Source organism: Chanodichthys erythropterus, chromosome 10, assembly GCF_024489055.1.
Source record: "Chanodichthys erythropterus isolate Z2021 chromosome 10, ASM2448905v1, whole genome shotgun sequence".
Classification (NCBI taxonomy): Eukaryota; Metazoa; Chordata; class Actinopteri; order Cypriniformes; family Xenocyprididae; genus Chanodichthys; species Chanodichthys erythropterus.
Genome location: NC_090230.1, coordinates 59,826,210 through 59,843,567, shown reverse-complemented (window position 1 = coordinate 59,843,567; position 17,358 = coordinate 59,826,210). Strand labels below are relative to the sequence as shown.

The 17,358-nt window shown below is 39.4% G+C and overlaps 2 protein-coding genes across 4 annotated transcripts in view; both read left to right on the top strand.

Moving 5' to 3' along the window:
* Window positions 1-10,208, top strand: part of slc27a6 (solute carrier family 27 member 6) — a 42,612-nt gene extending 32,404 nt beyond the window's left edge. The window contains exons 7-11 of one of the 3 annotated variants that reach the window (XM_067398445.1): window positions 5,045-5,243; window positions 5,378-5,475; window positions 5,878-6,008; window positions 8,489-8,648; window positions 9,805-10,208. In XM_067398445.1, coding sequence (XP_067254546.1) covers window positions 5,045-5,243; window positions 5,378-5,475; window positions 5,878-6,008; window positions 8,489-8,648; window positions 9,805-9,815 — 599 coding nt within the window. In that variant the 3' untranslated portion in view covers window positions 9,816-10,208. Of the gene's footprint in view, window positions 1-5,044; window positions 5,244-5,377; window positions 5,476-5,877; window positions 6,009-8,488 lie in introns of all 3 variants that reach the window. The other 2 variants (XM_067398446.1, XM_067398444.1) reach the window with 2 other exon arrangements.
* Window positions 10,209-10,849: 641 nt separating this feature from the next.
* On the top strand, window positions 10,850-17,021 carry isoc1 (isochorismatase domain containing 1). The gene is made up of 5 exons (XM_067398441.1): window positions 10,850-11,430; window positions 12,341-12,460; window positions 12,663-12,866; window positions 13,053-13,169; window positions 15,270-17,021. The coding sequence occupies exons 1-5, from the start codon at window positions 11,167-11,169 to the stop codon at window positions 15,414-15,416; spliced, it is 852 nt and encodes a 283-aa protein (XP_067254542.1). The 5' UTR covers window positions 10,850-11,166; the 3' UTR covers window positions 15,417-17,021.
* Window positions 17,022-17,358: the final 337 nt, after the last annotated feature.

The window sequence follows — 17,358 nt, the reverse complement described above, 5'->3', positions numbered from 1 at the left end:
AGCATCTTGAACGGCAGCCTGTGAAGGGACTGATTCAAGACTCGCAGGTCCAGTATTGGCCGTAACCCACCTCCTTTCTTCGGTACAATGAAGTACGGGCTGTAGAACTCTGACCTCATATCGGCTGGAGGGACCGGCTCGATTGCATCCTTCGCCAGGAGGACAGCAATCTCAGCTCGGAGAACAGGGGCGCTGTGCAGGCTCACCTGAGTGAAATGGACACTTCTGAAAACCGGGGGACGCCGGGTGAACTGAATCGCATAGCCGAGTCTGATTGTGCGAATGAGCCAGCGGGACGGGCTGGGGAGCGCTAACCAGGCTTCCAGACACCGAGCCAGCGGGACCAAAGGCACCACAGACGTACCGGGAGTAGGGCAGCGAGGCAGAGTACTGAGACTTGACTCGGACGGCATAGCGGCCCGAAGTGGAGTCAGACTCCGCTGAGTGGTAGTATGAACGGGAAACCGCACACGTGGTGTTTACACAGGGTGATTATTTTGACTTTGTTTTGTATTTGAGCTGCGCGTCTTGGAGGCGAGGCGCCTATCTTTAGCGAAGCGGCACGTCGAGCTGCTTCTGGGACGCTTCACAAACGCACCGCGGCGCAGCTGGTGTAAATACAAGCATTGACTAGAGTGGCCGTGTATCAGCTCCGGTAGCCTCGTCGCAGCTGTAACGAGCCGCACACGTGTGCAGTGTAAACGAGGCTTTACAGGTCTCATACGCCTGTGGCTGCAACACAAAACTGTTGAACACACAACACCCAAAGCGAACACGAGTGACGAGCGAAGACGACATGCTAGCTTTTGAATTGTGTTGGTTAAAATAAAATACTCTTCAGAACAGGTTAATCATTTGTGAATGTGTCTTCTAAATCAGAAATTGAAAAACAGACACGCTTAACATTTGCATTCAACAAAAATCTTTCAACAAGTGTATTTTGTCAGGTAATTATGACATTTAACCTTGAGATAAGTGAAACACTTTTTTTACTGAAATGTTTATCAGTAATAATCTCAGTAATAATGCGTTATTTTTAAAAAAAGGCTACAATTTTTTGACTAAAACTAGACTAAAATTAAAAGACTTTTAGTTGACTAAAACTTGACTAAGATACCTTGAGTTTTCTTTTGACTAAAACTAGACTAAAATGACGAGACATTTAATCAACTAAAACTTGACTAACAAAAAAAAGATATGTGAATGACTAAATATGACTAAAACTAACAAGGACATTTGGCACAAGACTAAGACTATGACTAAATTAAAAATAGGTGACGAAATTAACACTACAGAGCACGCTGTCACCTTAGTCGCCCGGAGAGCGAGGTCGGTGGCAGCGCGCAGCTCCCCCAGCATCTGTTGATCAAGACCACCCTGGGGCATCTCCGATAATGCTTTTGCCTGATAGACTTGCAAAAGGGCCATGGCATGCAGGGCGGAGGCGGCCTGCCCACAGGCTCTGTAAGCTTTCTCCGTGAGGTTCGCTGAGAATTTACAGACCCGGGACGGAAGGCGTGGTTCAGTGGGGACACAGCTGCATCGCTACAGACCTCTCGACTGGGGGGATCCCTGTATAACCTTTAGCCTCTCCACCATCCAGGGTGGTGAAGGCGGATGAGGGACCGGGTCTAGAGCGAACGCTATACGGCGTCCGCCAAGATTTAGTCACCTCGTCTTGCACCTCCGGAAAGAAAGGCATCGGGGCGGGACACTGAGAACCAGCGCGACCCGCCCCGAGGTACCAATCATCAAGCCGAGAAGGCCAGGGAAAGCAAAGCCATCAACTCAGGATCCGACTCGACAAAGGCTGCTGCCCCGTGGGGCGGCAGCGCAGCCAAGTCTTCCTCTCCCAAGGACTCTTGCTCACCTTCCGATGCCGTACTCTCAATCTGATCTTCTGCAGGTACACCAAAGGACAGCACCGGACGCTCCGAAGAGGGCCCAGCACGGCACGGTGGTAACACCACGGGCTGCGGTGCTGAAGAGGCGGCCGGGGCCCGCGGAGCAGCGCTCGGCAGGGAAGCCCAAACCGTGATCCTCAAGTCACCCTGCCTATACGCCGGCGAACCGTCATTCCGACCGGAGCCAAGAAAACGGCCGCACGGGGCATAGGGGAGGGGACCCCCACTCCCTGAGAACCAAGGAATGAGAGTCTCGACCTCAGCACCGCGATAGTCTTGTTCCCACAATGGGAACATGAACCATCTACAAACGCTGCTTCGGCGTGCTGAACGCCCAAACATGTGATGCAGCGATTGTGGCCATCAGCAGGGACCAGGGAATGACCACATCCAGTAGCGCACAGACGAAATGACATCTTTGAAAGATGCAGGGTTTGTCTGTGAAGTCTCTATTAGAAGGGGAAATTTCAGCTCTTTTATGTCGAGACACACAGGGAGTGTCACGAGTGTGTGAACACACACAGGAGTACCGGCCCAAATCACACACCCACACAAAAGGGATTTACGGCGGAACTCTGTATGAACAGCAGAAGTTTCTGCCCGGCTCCAGCTCGCGAACTCGCTGCAGTGTCGTAGCTCCAACACGAAGGCTGAATCTTCTCAGAGGCTTGTGTTCTCAGTCAGCTCTAGGACACCAACAGTGTGGCTCCGAAGCGAAAGACAGAGTGTGATTGCATCCGCTTCCTATTTATATCCCCCGGATGTGGGCGGTGCGCATTATGCAAATATCGCAAGCCAATGTTCATTGGCTTGTTTTAGTTCTCTCGAAGCTGATAGGGGCTCTCTAGTGATATCCCAATTTGTCGGTCACTACTGACGTACGTCGAACGTGACCGACTAAAAGGGAACTGTTTTTAATTTGCTTCAATATGGCGGACCCTCACACTGTTAGAAAATGACAAATGAGATATTGTAGGTATATTGAAATAAATCAAGGAACATAATGACATAAAGAAATCAAATTTTGAACTATGTTTTCAAAAGTTATCAGCATTTTTGCAAAAATCCTTATATCTCTGGAACACTAGGTGGCACTTTGTTCAAACTTCTCAGGTACCTTCTAGACATGCTGTAAATAAGGGGTTCCCAAACACATTCCTGGAGCCTCCCCAACACTGCATGTTTTCCATGTCTCCTTAAGCAAACACACCTGTTTCAGATCATCAGCTCATTAGTCGAGACTCCAAATGCGTTTCTCAATACCAAGTTTGCAAAGTTCGGACTTACGGCCTTGGTAGTTAGGACTTGTTAAGTCTGACTCAGGAGAATGGACTGCGGTGGATGGGAGGACGCAAGCCCGGTGATTATGCAAATGGCACAGCAGCGTACTTGATAACGTCACTCAGCTCGCTCTAGCATACCAATACCACCCAACAAGTGAATTTTTGAATTGATGGTGGTGCTATAGAGTTCAAAAACTCTAGAGAAAAACTCTATAGAGACACCAAAATTACAGCACGGCCAGTGCAAATAGGCTTTGACTATTTCATTATACTTAACATTTTATTTATTTGTTATTTTGAAGAGACCTTTATGAAGGTTATTTATATTATATTTACTTATTCCCTTTTTGAGCACTTGAGCTTAACTGAGACTTGAGTGTTTGTAGACATTTAAGAGTGTCCACCTTGATTTATTGCAATATTGAGGTGTTCAATTTTATTTCAACTTTAGAAAATAAATGTGATCGCTCTCCTCACAAATCACTCATTTCTTGTTTTTCACTGGCATTTCTCTAAGGACTAATGCATCTTTGAGCCTACATTCAGTATGAGTAAAATACTTGAGCAATGTTGTAATAGATTAGTAATAGAGTGATTCTATTCTATTTTAGCTATAATTTTATTAAATATATATTATAGATAAAAATCGTCCGGTATGACTGGACGATTAATCGAAAAGTAATCGAAACCAAAATTCAGAACCTCAGTTCAATCTCAGTGACTCCATATGATTCATGGGTTCACAGAAATCGCCCCAGCGGTGAACCACTGAAATTTCGAAACATTTTGAAACAGTTGTGATGTAACAAAGCCTTGTTTACTGAAATCACGTGACTTTGGCAGTTTTAATACATGCTCTGAACCACTGCTTTGAAATAAGAGATTCTTAAACATTTCAAAGCTTCATGAAGCAGTGTTTCGAAAGCGCCCATCACTAATATAGTCACGTGACTCCTCTCTCATTAATGCATTCAAATAAATGTACTGGTACTGTGCTAATTTATCTGGATCTGATTTACAACAAGCAGAAATCTGTAAGAAATGTTAGTTAGCATAGATTAAAAAAAAAAAAAAAAAAAAAAATTATACTAAAATAATCGTTCATTAATGTAATTGTGGCGACCAGGGCGGGCGAGAGCCGTGAGGGAACGGCGTGAGGCCGGTGACGCAAGTGATAACGAGTATCACCTGGGAGGCGCACCGGCCTTGATTCCCTCACGGAGGAGCTCCGGGAGCATAAAAGGCGGAGCGACTGCAGTGAAGGACGAGAGACGACCAGGCCTGGACTTTGTTTTATGTTTTATTATGTTTGTGTGGCCGGCAGACGTCCGCGAGGGTCTGCCGGCATTACTTTCGTTTGGTTCTTTGTTTATTTTATATTAAAGTTTGGTTCAACGTTCGCTGAGTGTCTTCCATGATTCCTGTTCATTCCGACAACAAAGCACTTGAATGCAACAAGCTCATAATCACAACTTCTGAAGTGGAAATTATGAAATTTCTGATAGCATGTGGAGGCAGCATAAGTGTAGAAACATCTGAGAGATGATCCAGAGAAATGAGTTGCACCAGCGCTAAATTACAGATGTTAGAAACAAAGGGTCAGAATATCTATGTCAATGATATTTCAGGGGTTTTTTTTAGTCTTTGTATTTCAAATAAAAGCCCTGCTGCATTCTACATCTAAATCCTCGCCATCCCCTCTGTTTCATGCCTGATCATCCTGTCGGATTATTTTGCGATGTTGACTGGCTTACTAGTCACTACACATGATCACATAATCACTGAAATGTGGTTCTGTAAATAAACACATGGTGACTTTCTCGATGTTTACTGTTTTCTGTTAATATTGATGATCAGGTGAGACGGGGCTGCTGCTGTCTAAGATTTGCAGTCAGAGTCCGTTCTTTGGATATGCTGGAAACAAACAGCTCACGGAGAAGAAGATTCTGCGAGACGTGTTTGTCAAAGGAGATGCTTACTTCAACACTGGAGACCTGATGGCTGAGGATGAGGACAACTTCATCTGCTTTAAAGATAGAGTGGGAGATACTTTCAGGTAGAGAGGAACACACGACCTTACAGGCCTGTTATCACCAAGATGAAATATTTGTGATCAAGCATGTGTTGATTTGAGCATGGTCTTATTGATTAAATTAAACTATAAATAATGTATGCTGCTGTTGTTTGCAGATGGAAGGGTGAGAATGTGGCGACCACTGAGGTGACAGAGGTACTGGGACTGGTAGATTTTATTCAGGAAGCCAATGTTTATGGAGTCCAGGTGCCAGGTACAGTAAACATCACAATGAAAATCTAAGAGAAAATGCCCTATTTTTAGCTATTTTATGTCTTGTTTTGTTTTTTGTTATTGTTTTTTTATACTTGACTAAAATAGCTTTTTGTTGAAATAATGCTTTGTATGACTGGAAAAAAATACTCTTTTGATTCATTTTGGAATCAATATAAATATATAAAATATTGAGATATATAGCAAATATAAAAATGTTTAACTGTATCACCCAGCCATACTGAGAGATTAGGAAGTTAATGTCCGTTAGATTGTTTGTATGTTATTTTTACAAGCTTCGACTCTGTTTAATCTTGCCTTGAACTTATAGCAGAGTCTGCTTGTGATTGGCTGATGAGAGAGTAAACAGGAAGATAAAATGCATCTGCGTTTCTGTGCACAGGAAATGAGGGCCGTGCTGGAATGGCTGCAGTGATCGTGAGGCCCGAGTGCACATTTGATGGGAAAAAACTGTTCAGTCTCATCCTCACAGAACTGCCATCATATGCTAGACCTCTCTTCATTAGACTGCAGGTAAAAAACAAACACTAACCACAGTGTGTGTGTGTGTCTGTGTGTGCTTGTTTATATGACTTATGAAGACACAAATCTGTTTAAAGGCATGGGTATTACACTGGTATTACAACGTAAACATGGTTTATGAGGACATTTCCTGAGAATTAAAATGGCTTAAAAACATACTAAACAATATTTAATAAAAAATGTAAAAATGCAGAAAGTTTTCTGTGATGGGTAGGTTTAGGGGTAGTATAAAATAGTATTAGGGTATCAGTATAAAAACCATTGTGTCTAAGGAATGTCCTCCTAATGACAGGTGCACCAACATAAGTGTGTGTGTGGCCTAAAATATATTTTTTTCCCTACTGGGGCTAGTTGTCACAAAGTCTGTATCTCAGAAATGATAAGGTTTCAGGTACAGTCAAAATTCTAATTACACAAATGCTTGTTTTCTCTTTTAAATTAGGATCATTTTGTCCTCCGAAACTAATTTTCAGTATCATCATATTTTTGTAAAGTATGTTTATTAAAATAACATTATAAAATTTATAATAAAACACACTGACTTACATCAAAAGAAAGGTGTGAAGATAGATTTAAAGTTCAACTGTTTTTAGGACGAGTATTTTTCAATGCCATTTCAGGGAAGTTGTCGTTATATAGTCTGTTGCAAATTTATACAGTTTATTAATTACAATATTTTTTGTACAAATTGTTGTTTCTCACTTTCTGTATGTGATCTCGCACAGCACCTGTCATAGGAAATCAACACGTGCTGTCATGAAAAAGCAAAGGCGCCTTCTCACAGGATAAGGACAAACACACTCATGAATAATTATGAGAAGCAGATGAGTCATCAATGTACTATAGGTGTAAGAAAACATCACATCCTGTGACGTTGGCACAATAAAGATTTTAAACCTGGAAGATGAAAATAGCACAAAGAAGCTCAACAGAATGTGATGTTTTCTTACACCTATAGTACATGAATATGATTTCACCATGTACAACATGTTCCTGCATGAAGATCTTTGTTGGTTAGGACTAGATTTTCGAACAAGAATGTTGTTTCAGGATCAACAGAATATGTTGATCCAGGAACATGTCTTACTTGGCAAAATCACAGTGACCCCTGTGGTACATTGTTGACCCCTCAGTGTCTCTTAATTATTCAAGAGACTGCGTGCGATTATAAAATGAGAAGACACCTTGCTTATTCACAAAAGTGTTTGTTAATTTCTTATGACAGATGCGTGAGATCATGTACAGAAGTAGTTTTCTACTACAATTAAAATAAACAGATGCTAACAATGGGTCTCATTCATGAAACATTCGTAAATATACGAGTAAATATGTGAGTGATTTGCGCGTAAACAGACTTTCCCGAACACTCTCCTCCTGATTCACAAATACTTCGTAAACGTCAGAAGTGATAGTGAAATGTGTGTGTGTGTGTGTTAATGAATTCCAATCAGTCGTAAATGGGACGCGCGTGCACGTTCATTCTCAATTACCATAAATCCCGCCCATTAAATCCGACTGACAACTATATATGGGCATCATTTTATGACACCAAATGAAGGATTTTGGCCATTTTATAGGAAAAAAGTTCCATAGTTTGCCCAGCCCTATTGAAATCAATTCATTATTTGATTAAAGTACTCCGTTTGCAGATGCTATAGGTGCGTTCACGCGGCCTCGTAATTCCTGTTGTTACAAGATTCTAGCTTGTAAAAAGCGTTCACGTCCTCGTAGAGTTCGTAATTACAGTTTGTAAGCTGGGAGTTTTCTGAAAGCTCCCACATGTAACATGTGGCCACTATACCACCTGACCGCTGTAGATTGATTTATTAGGCGTTGATAATTTCCAGTCCAAGGACCAAAAGGACGTGAACAGCTCCGAATATAACGTCATTTCAAGATAGCGGTAAATACAAGGTGACGTGAACGCAGCTTATTACTGGCTCTCACAACAAAAGTAAAAAAGGAAAAAACGTATGTGATTACTATATATAATATTTTTTCAAAATGCTGTAAATATGTACCTTATTAAGGTGAATTAAAATGCAGCCTTATTAATGAGCAAAACGTTCGGATGTTAAACGCACTATTTACGCATGACTGGGAGCAGGTGTATCTTTCTTTCGTACCAACTAACATTTGGAAAATACGAACATTTGAATGAATCCGAAAATTTACACCAGAACCACTTTACACACGATTTACACAAAAATTCGTTCTGCTCTTGTTTGATGAATGAGACCCATTGTGTATTATGAAGTGCAATACACATTAACGGTGTTAAAATCTTAGAAAATGTAGTTTCATGACCCCTTAATACCAGGTGGAAAAGGCATTTTAGATGTCTAAATTGAGACTTCTGGACCCCCTTATGTGCCAATCATGATTTGCACTTCATCACAATCATGTCCACCATCTGCCTTCAGGTCTGAGGCATTTTCATGCTTAGTATGTCATGTAATTTGCATCTGTAGGAGTCTATGGAGATGACGAGCACGTTCAAGCAGCAGAAGTTTGGTCTGGTGGAGAGTGGTTTCAATCCCTCCAGCATCAGCGACCCGCTCTACTTCCTGGACTACACAGAGAAGAGCTACATTCCCCTGACAAGCTTTGTCTATGATAGTATATTAAACGGTCAGAAAAAAGTCTAGCCCGAGCCCTTTAAAGCACCATGATTCCTTAGAGAACTGATTTAGCCGTGCTGGTGCTGTGAGACATGCTGGCTTGTTTGTAGCGCTGTATATTTGATCAGCTTCTGTATTGAATTATTGATCATGTACGTCTTTCAGAGCTGCAGACCGTGTCATTTAGTGAATACAGAATTGGTAGATATAAAAGAGGGTAATGATGATATACTTTGAGTGGAGATGAGCGAACAGTCTGCTGTCAAATGTGCAATCGTGTGTTCTGAGATCGACACAGGAAGAGCACCTAGACCTTAGAAGTGTAACAGGCCATCTGGTAAATATAGTATAGTGAATGTTTGTGCGCTATGAAGGAAAAGCTTTTAGATTTGGTGACTGCAAAGATTATGTTACAACAGACACCTGCTGTTCTGTTTTAAAGTGTACTTGCACACATCGCTTTAGTGTGTGTCATATTAGCACATCGAGCTTTAACGTTCCGCAATGCAACTAAACCCCAGTGAAATTTTAATTGTTACAGTTCACATAATTCACAGTAAATTGCGTAAAAAGGAATTCCAAACTAAATTCTGCACTCGTAATCATGTAAGGTCTTCCTGCTGATTTATGAAGCCAGTCATACACTGTTCTGACATCAGACTTGAGTGGCTGTGTGTATTTGAATTATTTTAATAAAACTGGTCATCTTTTGTATATGTTGATGTGTAATGTTATAATTATGTGTAATACATACACATGCACTTTAAATATTTCAAATACACAGATTAAGTCTGACTGTGACTCGAACTGTATTTTTTTGCTTTAGTTCTGAGCATCATAGAAAGTGATGATTTTCTTATTTAACCTTTGGTTGATTATAATTTTTGATTATAACTTTATTAATCAGGACACTTGAAATATTTGAGATTCACTGTGAATTATGTTTAAAACTATTTCTTCACTGAAGTGAAAAAATATATGCAAAGGTGTCAATCAGTTTTATTAACCTAATTATGTAATTATAAATGACAATTTTGTTTACATGCATTCACGTTTTCACAATTAGTTTTCTGTATGGTGAAAAGCATGTCAAAAACCAATGCAAGAAAAAAGCTAAGCATCACTCATTTCAAACTTTAAACTTGGTTTTGCTTCCATTTCTATAGACCGAATTTGAAGTCAGAGTCATTCAACACATGCTACCTCTTCAACAGACTTGGTGACTGGTAACCATTTCCTGTTCTTCATCTTCATGTTACAAACATTCAGATCTGCTTGGTTACAAACATTCTTCCAAATATTTTCATTTGTGTACACCAGAAAAAAAAAAATGTATACAGGTATAGAACAACTTGAGGGGGAGTAAATGATGACAGAATTTTCATTTTTTGGTGAACTATCCCTTTAACGGCAGTGTATATTGTCATCTGTAGTACATTGTATCTATGAGCTGTTTTATAATGACGTCATAATACTGAGGAAGAAAGCCATATCAGGACTATATTGTCTGTGTCTGTAACTGTAACGTTGACTGTATGTTTGCAAGCATTTCACTTCATAATAAAATTGATAATGAATTATACATTTTTTTTTTTTTTTTCTCGGTTCAATCCCATTTAGCCACACAATCATTCAGAGAGGACAGAGACCATTGCCAGATATTCATGTTCATCAAGTGCCTCAGTCAAACAAATTTAATAGTTTCACTTCAAAGTTGCCATTAAGAAGAGTGGAAATATCACAAGCACCAATGCTGTCGTTTTGAATATCAGCACAACTGTAACGTTGCAGTTTATTATACAAGAGTTTAAAAAAGTAATTGATGTGTCTGGTAAAGAAAATACTTATATACTAATATTTATTCCTAAGTTCCAAATATTACCAAAGTAATTTTTCGGTTTCACGCACTCTGAAGAGAAACACAATCACCAGTGGACTTTCAAAAAAAATATTCAAAACCCCCATTTTTGGGGATGAAGACAAGTCTGATGAATGCAAAATTGCAAGCAGGAAGTAGATGATTCTTTAAGCAAGGATGATTTTGAAGAGATGTCGCTTTCATTTCATGGCAGTGGAATTTCGAGTCATTTGAGCGAATCGCTTCTTTCGAACTGTTCGTTTCAATGATTCATTAAAAAGATTCGATTGGTTTGGCCATCACTGAATGTGTGCACTTTGTGTGGACTTCTGCTACCACATACAGGTTTACACAAAAGTGCACTACAAATAGTGAGTTCCTGTGCCGAGGTCCTGGGTTCAGTCGGGGTCAATTCACAAAGGAATGCACGAACTGAACTGGACTGATAAAAATACAGACGAATTGAGCATACACAAGCAAATAGTGTCTTTGTGTCTTTAGTAACTTTACATGTTTTTATTTTTATCAAATTATGCTAAACGAACACATTTAAACCTGCATAAGATCAGTCCACAACTTTATGAGTTCGATTCTTATAAATCGATTCTTAAGAACAATTCATTTGTGAGTCGGACATCAAGATGATTTCATAGGAGAGTTGAGAAGCATCATGGCGGACACAAACAGCAACAATAACCATGTTCCGGTTTTATTCTCATTCTCTGTGTTCTCACGGCCCTCGTCTGTGCCCGTGGGTTCTGGATATGAAGTGCTCATCCAGAAGTTTCTGTCCATTTACGGATATCAGATTGACGTTCATCGTAAATTAGTGCTTCAGTATTTCTCGGAGGAATGGGGTCAGTACATTGATTTACCGAAGGGATTCGTGATCTCAGAGAAATGTCGGCTGAGATTAGTACCTCTGCAGATGGATGTAAGCTCATATTTCACACATGATCTGTATTAATCATATACTTTTATAATGTGCCGATCGTGTTGTTCTGTAAAACAAATATCATATCGATATGTAAAAGTGTCGCGCTTATGGGTGGAAACTTTGTCGGATGAGCTTGACGTTTTAACAAAACACTTTCATTTCTCTGACGACATTGTTTGACTGTTGCATCATGTATTTGTTTATGTTTATTATATTTTTGTGCCGTATTAATATTCATGTCTAATGTGCTTCTTGTTGGTCAGTAAATTGAAAGTAAGATGTTTCATAGAACACGAGCTATGTAAAATTGCAGGCGAAATAATCATTGTATGCATGAATATTATATAAGTGGGCTTATCGCTTATAGAATGGTAGCTGTCGTTTGTTTATTTGTGTGAAAGAAGGCCTGTGTTTCAATGATAAACACTGACCGTGTCTACATTTTCAAATTCTCAAAACACACATCGAACTGAAGCTATTTTAATTTCATTTACAGCTTTACATATATATTTACATTTACATACATATATACATACACACACATTTTACTCTAGAGGATTTGATTCTTATTCTCAGTGGTGATTGACATTGTATATGTGAGTCGGGGTATTTACATAAATATTCAGAAACTAGTCCTGGTTAGATAAATCTGAATGACCTTGTGATGAACTGCCCATGATCCCAGTGTCCTGTCGTTCACAATGATCATCTTAGACGTATTACTGAAAAAAATGACTTTTTTCATTATGCTAGAGATTTCATTGCTGTCCTTGTTTTTAAGCCACAGCAGAAATGATTATGAAGCTTTTCAGTGCTGATTGGTCACGGATGGATCATGAGATGTCAGAGTTTACCGCAGTGTTTTATTACACTGTTGCCTGAAAGCTGAAGTGTGTCTTTATCACAGATCGCGACTTTGGGAAACCTCTCCCCGGCCACCACAGTTTTCTTCTGCTGTGACATGCAGGAGAGATTCAGACCTGCCATCAAATACTTCGGTGACATCATCAGTGTGGGCCAGAGGCTGGTAATATTGCTGATTTTTCAGATTAGCTCATGTGCTATGTAAGTCAGTTTGGAAATTAGTCCTCATATGCCACCCATAGCTTAACTCTAGAAGACTGCAGTTCACAGAGACCCATACGACAGTCTGATGTTCCATTCAGTTCAATGTAAGCTTCATGTCCCTAGCATAAGTTGGATTTGTCTAAACATTTCTGTTGATACAGCTGCAGGGGGCTCGTATTCTGGGTATTCCTGTCGTGGTGTCGGAGCAGTACCCTAAAGGTCTGGGCAGCACGGTGCAGGAAATGGATCTGACTGGAGTAAAATTAGTTTTTCCTAAAACAAAGTTTTCCATGGTACTTCCGGAGGTGGAGGCAGCCCTGGCTGAGATTCCAGGAGTCCGCAGTGTTGTGCTTTTCGGAGTTGAGGTCAGTACCTATCGTCTGAAATGACACCTAGCGGTGCAACTTTTAGAATGATAATGACCATGAAATGATAATGGACATGGACTTTCTGCTATGAAGTTGTTTGGTAATTAAATTTAGCTGACCTTCATCTGAAAAAATCCAAACTGGCTAACAGGAAACTCTAAATGAGTGTTGCGTCTCTTGCAGACACATGTGTGCATTCAGCAGACTGCTCTGGACCTCATTGGAAGAGGTTTTGAAGTTCACATTGTTGCTGATGCCACATCCTCAAGAAGCATGATGGACAGGATGTTTGCACTCGAGGTAAGACAGATACTCCTATTTTGGAATGAAGAGACAGTGGAGCCTTGTACTGAGCAATTCTGGAAATTATCAATTGGAAAGTGTGGACGACATAAGTGAGCAACTTAATATATGAGTGAACTCTGTATTATTCATTATGACATGGTTTTGGAATTTAATGCATATGATGGTTGCTTCTGTGAAATCTTTAGATGCTATTAAAAATGGTGCATATTAGAGAGGAAAGGTCATTTAATAATCCCTGTATACCTGCAGGTCGAGATCTATTGAATATCATTTCACCACTTCTTTCATGTTTTGTAAATATCTGTTGGAGTAGAAATCATAAACATCTATTCCAGTAATGCACTGAAATTTCAGCAAACAAAAATATTCTGCTGAAAATGATTTTGCGGTTTCAGTTGAAACCGTTTTAGAAGGCTGAAATGGTGACGTGTAGTTTATTCTGTAGCTTTAGTTTGTGTGGATTTTTAGATATTTGAGCCTGTGAATGACCTAGCATTGTCCTTGACTCTGTAGGGCTATATAACCAGTTGAAAGCATTCGTTTAGAATGCTTGTCTCATCCCTTCCTGTTTATTAAGAGTTACTATATTTTAAATTACCTGCATAAATTACATGCATTTTTCATAAGTATGGTGTATGAACGTCAAACTACCTCTCATCTAAATGTGCTGTTTCCTTGTACAGCTCAGACAAGTTACTCAAATCAGTTGATTTTCTCTTTAAACTGTCAAATATTCATATAGATCAACACCCTTTACCAAAAAGCTGAAGCTTCTTTAGTGGAAGTAGAATATTATTTTATGTCAGTGATGCACTGACATTTCAGCAAATAAAAATATTCTGCTGAAAATGAATTTGCGGTTTCAGCTGAAATAGTTTTAGAGGGCTAAAATGGTGACGTGGCATGTTTTAACTGTCAGTCTCACGAGCACAATGTGGATAAACTACAACAGGTAAACATGTCGGCTGGATTGACAATATTGATTTCTAATGTATTTACTCAACCATTGTTTCAACCATGGAAAGCCATCAATAAAACAGTTTGTGAACTGTTTGTGACATAACCTTACATTTACCTCTGAAAAGCCATTCAATGTCCATAAATCGATAATCAGTGAGAAAAAATTAACTCTAGAGAGGAGCCATTTAGATTAATATATGCATTATATTACATATGCATTATATTTTTACTTAACCCTTTTACTTAATCCTTTGTTTGTATTTAATGTATATGTGAATAAATCTATCATGAAAACAAGTTGTTACAGCAACCGTTTAATCACCATAAATCAAAATGGACAATAATATATATGTATATATATATATTTTTTTTATAGAATGTTGCAGTGTTTATTATAAATGGTTTATCTGTGCACATAATTCATGAAGTTCAAAAAGTTAACCTCCCCTCCCCCCGAATCATAGTCTGTTCTCTTCATGACGTGTGTCTCAGCAGAGGGTGAGACTAAATAACCTCCACAACTGGCATGTACATCTGCCTCCATTAGTTAACAGCACCCAAATTCTTAAAGGGTTAGTTCACCCAAAAATGAAAATGATGTCATTTATTGCTCACCCTCATGTCATTCCACTCCCCGTAAGGCCTTAATTCAACTTCGGAACACAAATTAAGATATTTTTGATTAAATCCGATGGCTCAGTGAGGCCTGCATTCAAAGCAATGACATTTCCTCTCTCAAGATCCATAAAGGTACTAAAAACATATTTAAAACAGGTCATGCGAGTTCAGTAGTTCTACCTTAATGTTATAAAGTGACAACAATATTTTTGTGCACCAAATAAACAAAATAACAACTTTTCAACAATATAGTGATGGGCCGATTTCAAAACCCTGCTTCGGAGCTTTGCGAATCGAATCAGTGACTCGGAGTGCCAAAGTCACGTGATTTCAGCAGTTTAGCCGTTTGATAGGAAATCCGAGTCACTGATTTGATTCGTAAAGCTCCGAAGCGGTGTTTTGAAGGGGTCAAGCACGGCAGCTGCAGATACATTGCTGCTTGGCCACTCAAACAATATACACTGGTTGGGCAATAAAGACTGGGAAAAGGTAACATTTTTGTCTGGTCTTCCTCAGCGGCTGGCGCGCACTGGAATCATCATCACCACCAGTGAGTCTGTTCTGCTGCAGCTCGTGGCGGATAAAGAACATCCAAAGTTCAAAGAGATCCAGAACCTCATTAAAGCCAGCGCTCCAGAGTCAGGCTTGCTGTCCAAGGTCTAAACACTGTCAAATGAAAGCTTCCCCTAAACTTCAATGATGAGTTTGACATATTGTTAACATTGATGAATTTCTCTCAGAACACACACATCGGAACATTTCACTGAAATCTGCTGAAATACTCACCAGCACACATGCAAGTATTAAAAACGGTACAGCTTTACATTCTCACAGGCATTTGGTTATATTTGACATGCGTAATTTAGGCTAAAGTCATACAATCCAAAATGTATTTTTAGATGTCTGTTGTATCAGAGCAAAAGATCTGACCTGAAAGCATCCATCTGTATTAGTGAATTGGTGTCTATATCTAGATGAGCAGAAGGGTCGAAATAAATGCAGCACGGTTGGCAAATAGGTGTTTTATGTTACTGCAAACACATGCTCTGAATGTATAGAGTATAATCAGTGCAATGATGTAATTAGAGGCTATTGACAAAGTTTATTCTGTAGCTTTAGTTTGTGTGGATCTTAGATATTTGAGCCCATGAATGACCTAGCATTGTCCTTGACTCCTTAGGGCTATGTAACCAGTGGAAAGAATTTGTTTAGAATGCTTGTGTCTCTTCCCTTTCTGTTTATTAAGAGTTACTGTATTTTAAACCTGCATTTTTCACAAGTATGTGAATGAACATCAAACTACCTCTCATCTAAATGTGCTCGTTCCTGGTACAGCTCAGACAAGTTTACTCAAATCAGTTGATTTTCTCTTCAAACTGTCAAATATTCATATAGATCAACACCTTTACCAAAAAGCTGAAGCTTCTTTAGTGGAAGTAGAATATTATTTTTTTAAAACTTGCTGTTACAGAGTTATTTTCAAGAACGAGAGCATCAAGTTTGCATACAGTTCTATGTATTTCTTGAAAGTGACATGTTTGTGTAGACCTGTGGGCAGTTTTACCCTATTGTTTGATTTGATTTGATTTGATTTAATTTATTGCCCAAACCCGATAGACTGCATTAGCCCTAAAGATGGTTGTTTTTTAATTATTAACAGTTTGATTTATTGGGGTTTGTGTGTGTGTGTGTGTGTGTGTGTGTGTGTTTGAGTGTGTGTAATTGTGCTGAAATCAGCCTCCATTTTTGTTCTGTACATGTATATTGGGAGAAAAATGTATTTTGTGCCTATTGATTATTAACAGTCGCAACAGATTGTACTTAGCGCAGATACATTTTTTTTGTGCACTTTGTAGCATTACAGTTCCAAACACGTTTTTGTATCTGCTCTATATTTATCTGATATAAATAAATGTTTATATGCACAAAGTCTTGTAAACTTGAGGTGTTTCTATAAAAGTGTTGTAGACTCTGCTATTCTTTTATATTTTGAAAGATTTTTAGAGCTATATTGAGGGGGAGGGGGTACTGCCATGACTGGGTGCTCTGGGACTGTAGGGCAGTGGGAACTTCTGGACAGCTATGGCAGAATCCTCAGCTCACTCTGTGGTGAACATTCAAATGGCCATTGTCATGGTCTCTGTCATCCAGATCTGATGCCACAGTCTCTCATGTAGTGGCCATGGCAAATGTTGGACAATGCAGAACTTGTGTAAACGGGTAGTTAAAAAAAGAAAACAAAGCTCATTGGTTCTCACATATCAAGCAATTGCGGTTGAGCTTGTTTGCAAGATTTTGATTTGCTTTATGTATGTGTTGATCAATATTTATATGTCAAAAAAGCCTGAATTAAATGTTCATCATAAAACTTAAAAATTTCAAAGTTTTGGCTGAATAGACTTTCAAAGGAAGGACAGAAAATCTATTAGGCAAGACTGGGGTGGCTCAGAGTATTTTTTAAGCGAAGTTCAAAGTTTACGTATAGTCTTTCTCCACATCTTTTTCAGTGGGGCCTGTTTCAGAAAGGAGGTTAAGTGAAAACTCTGAGTATGTTAACCCTGAAATGAGGGAAACTCTGGGTTTTCTGTCTTAGAATGGGAGGTAT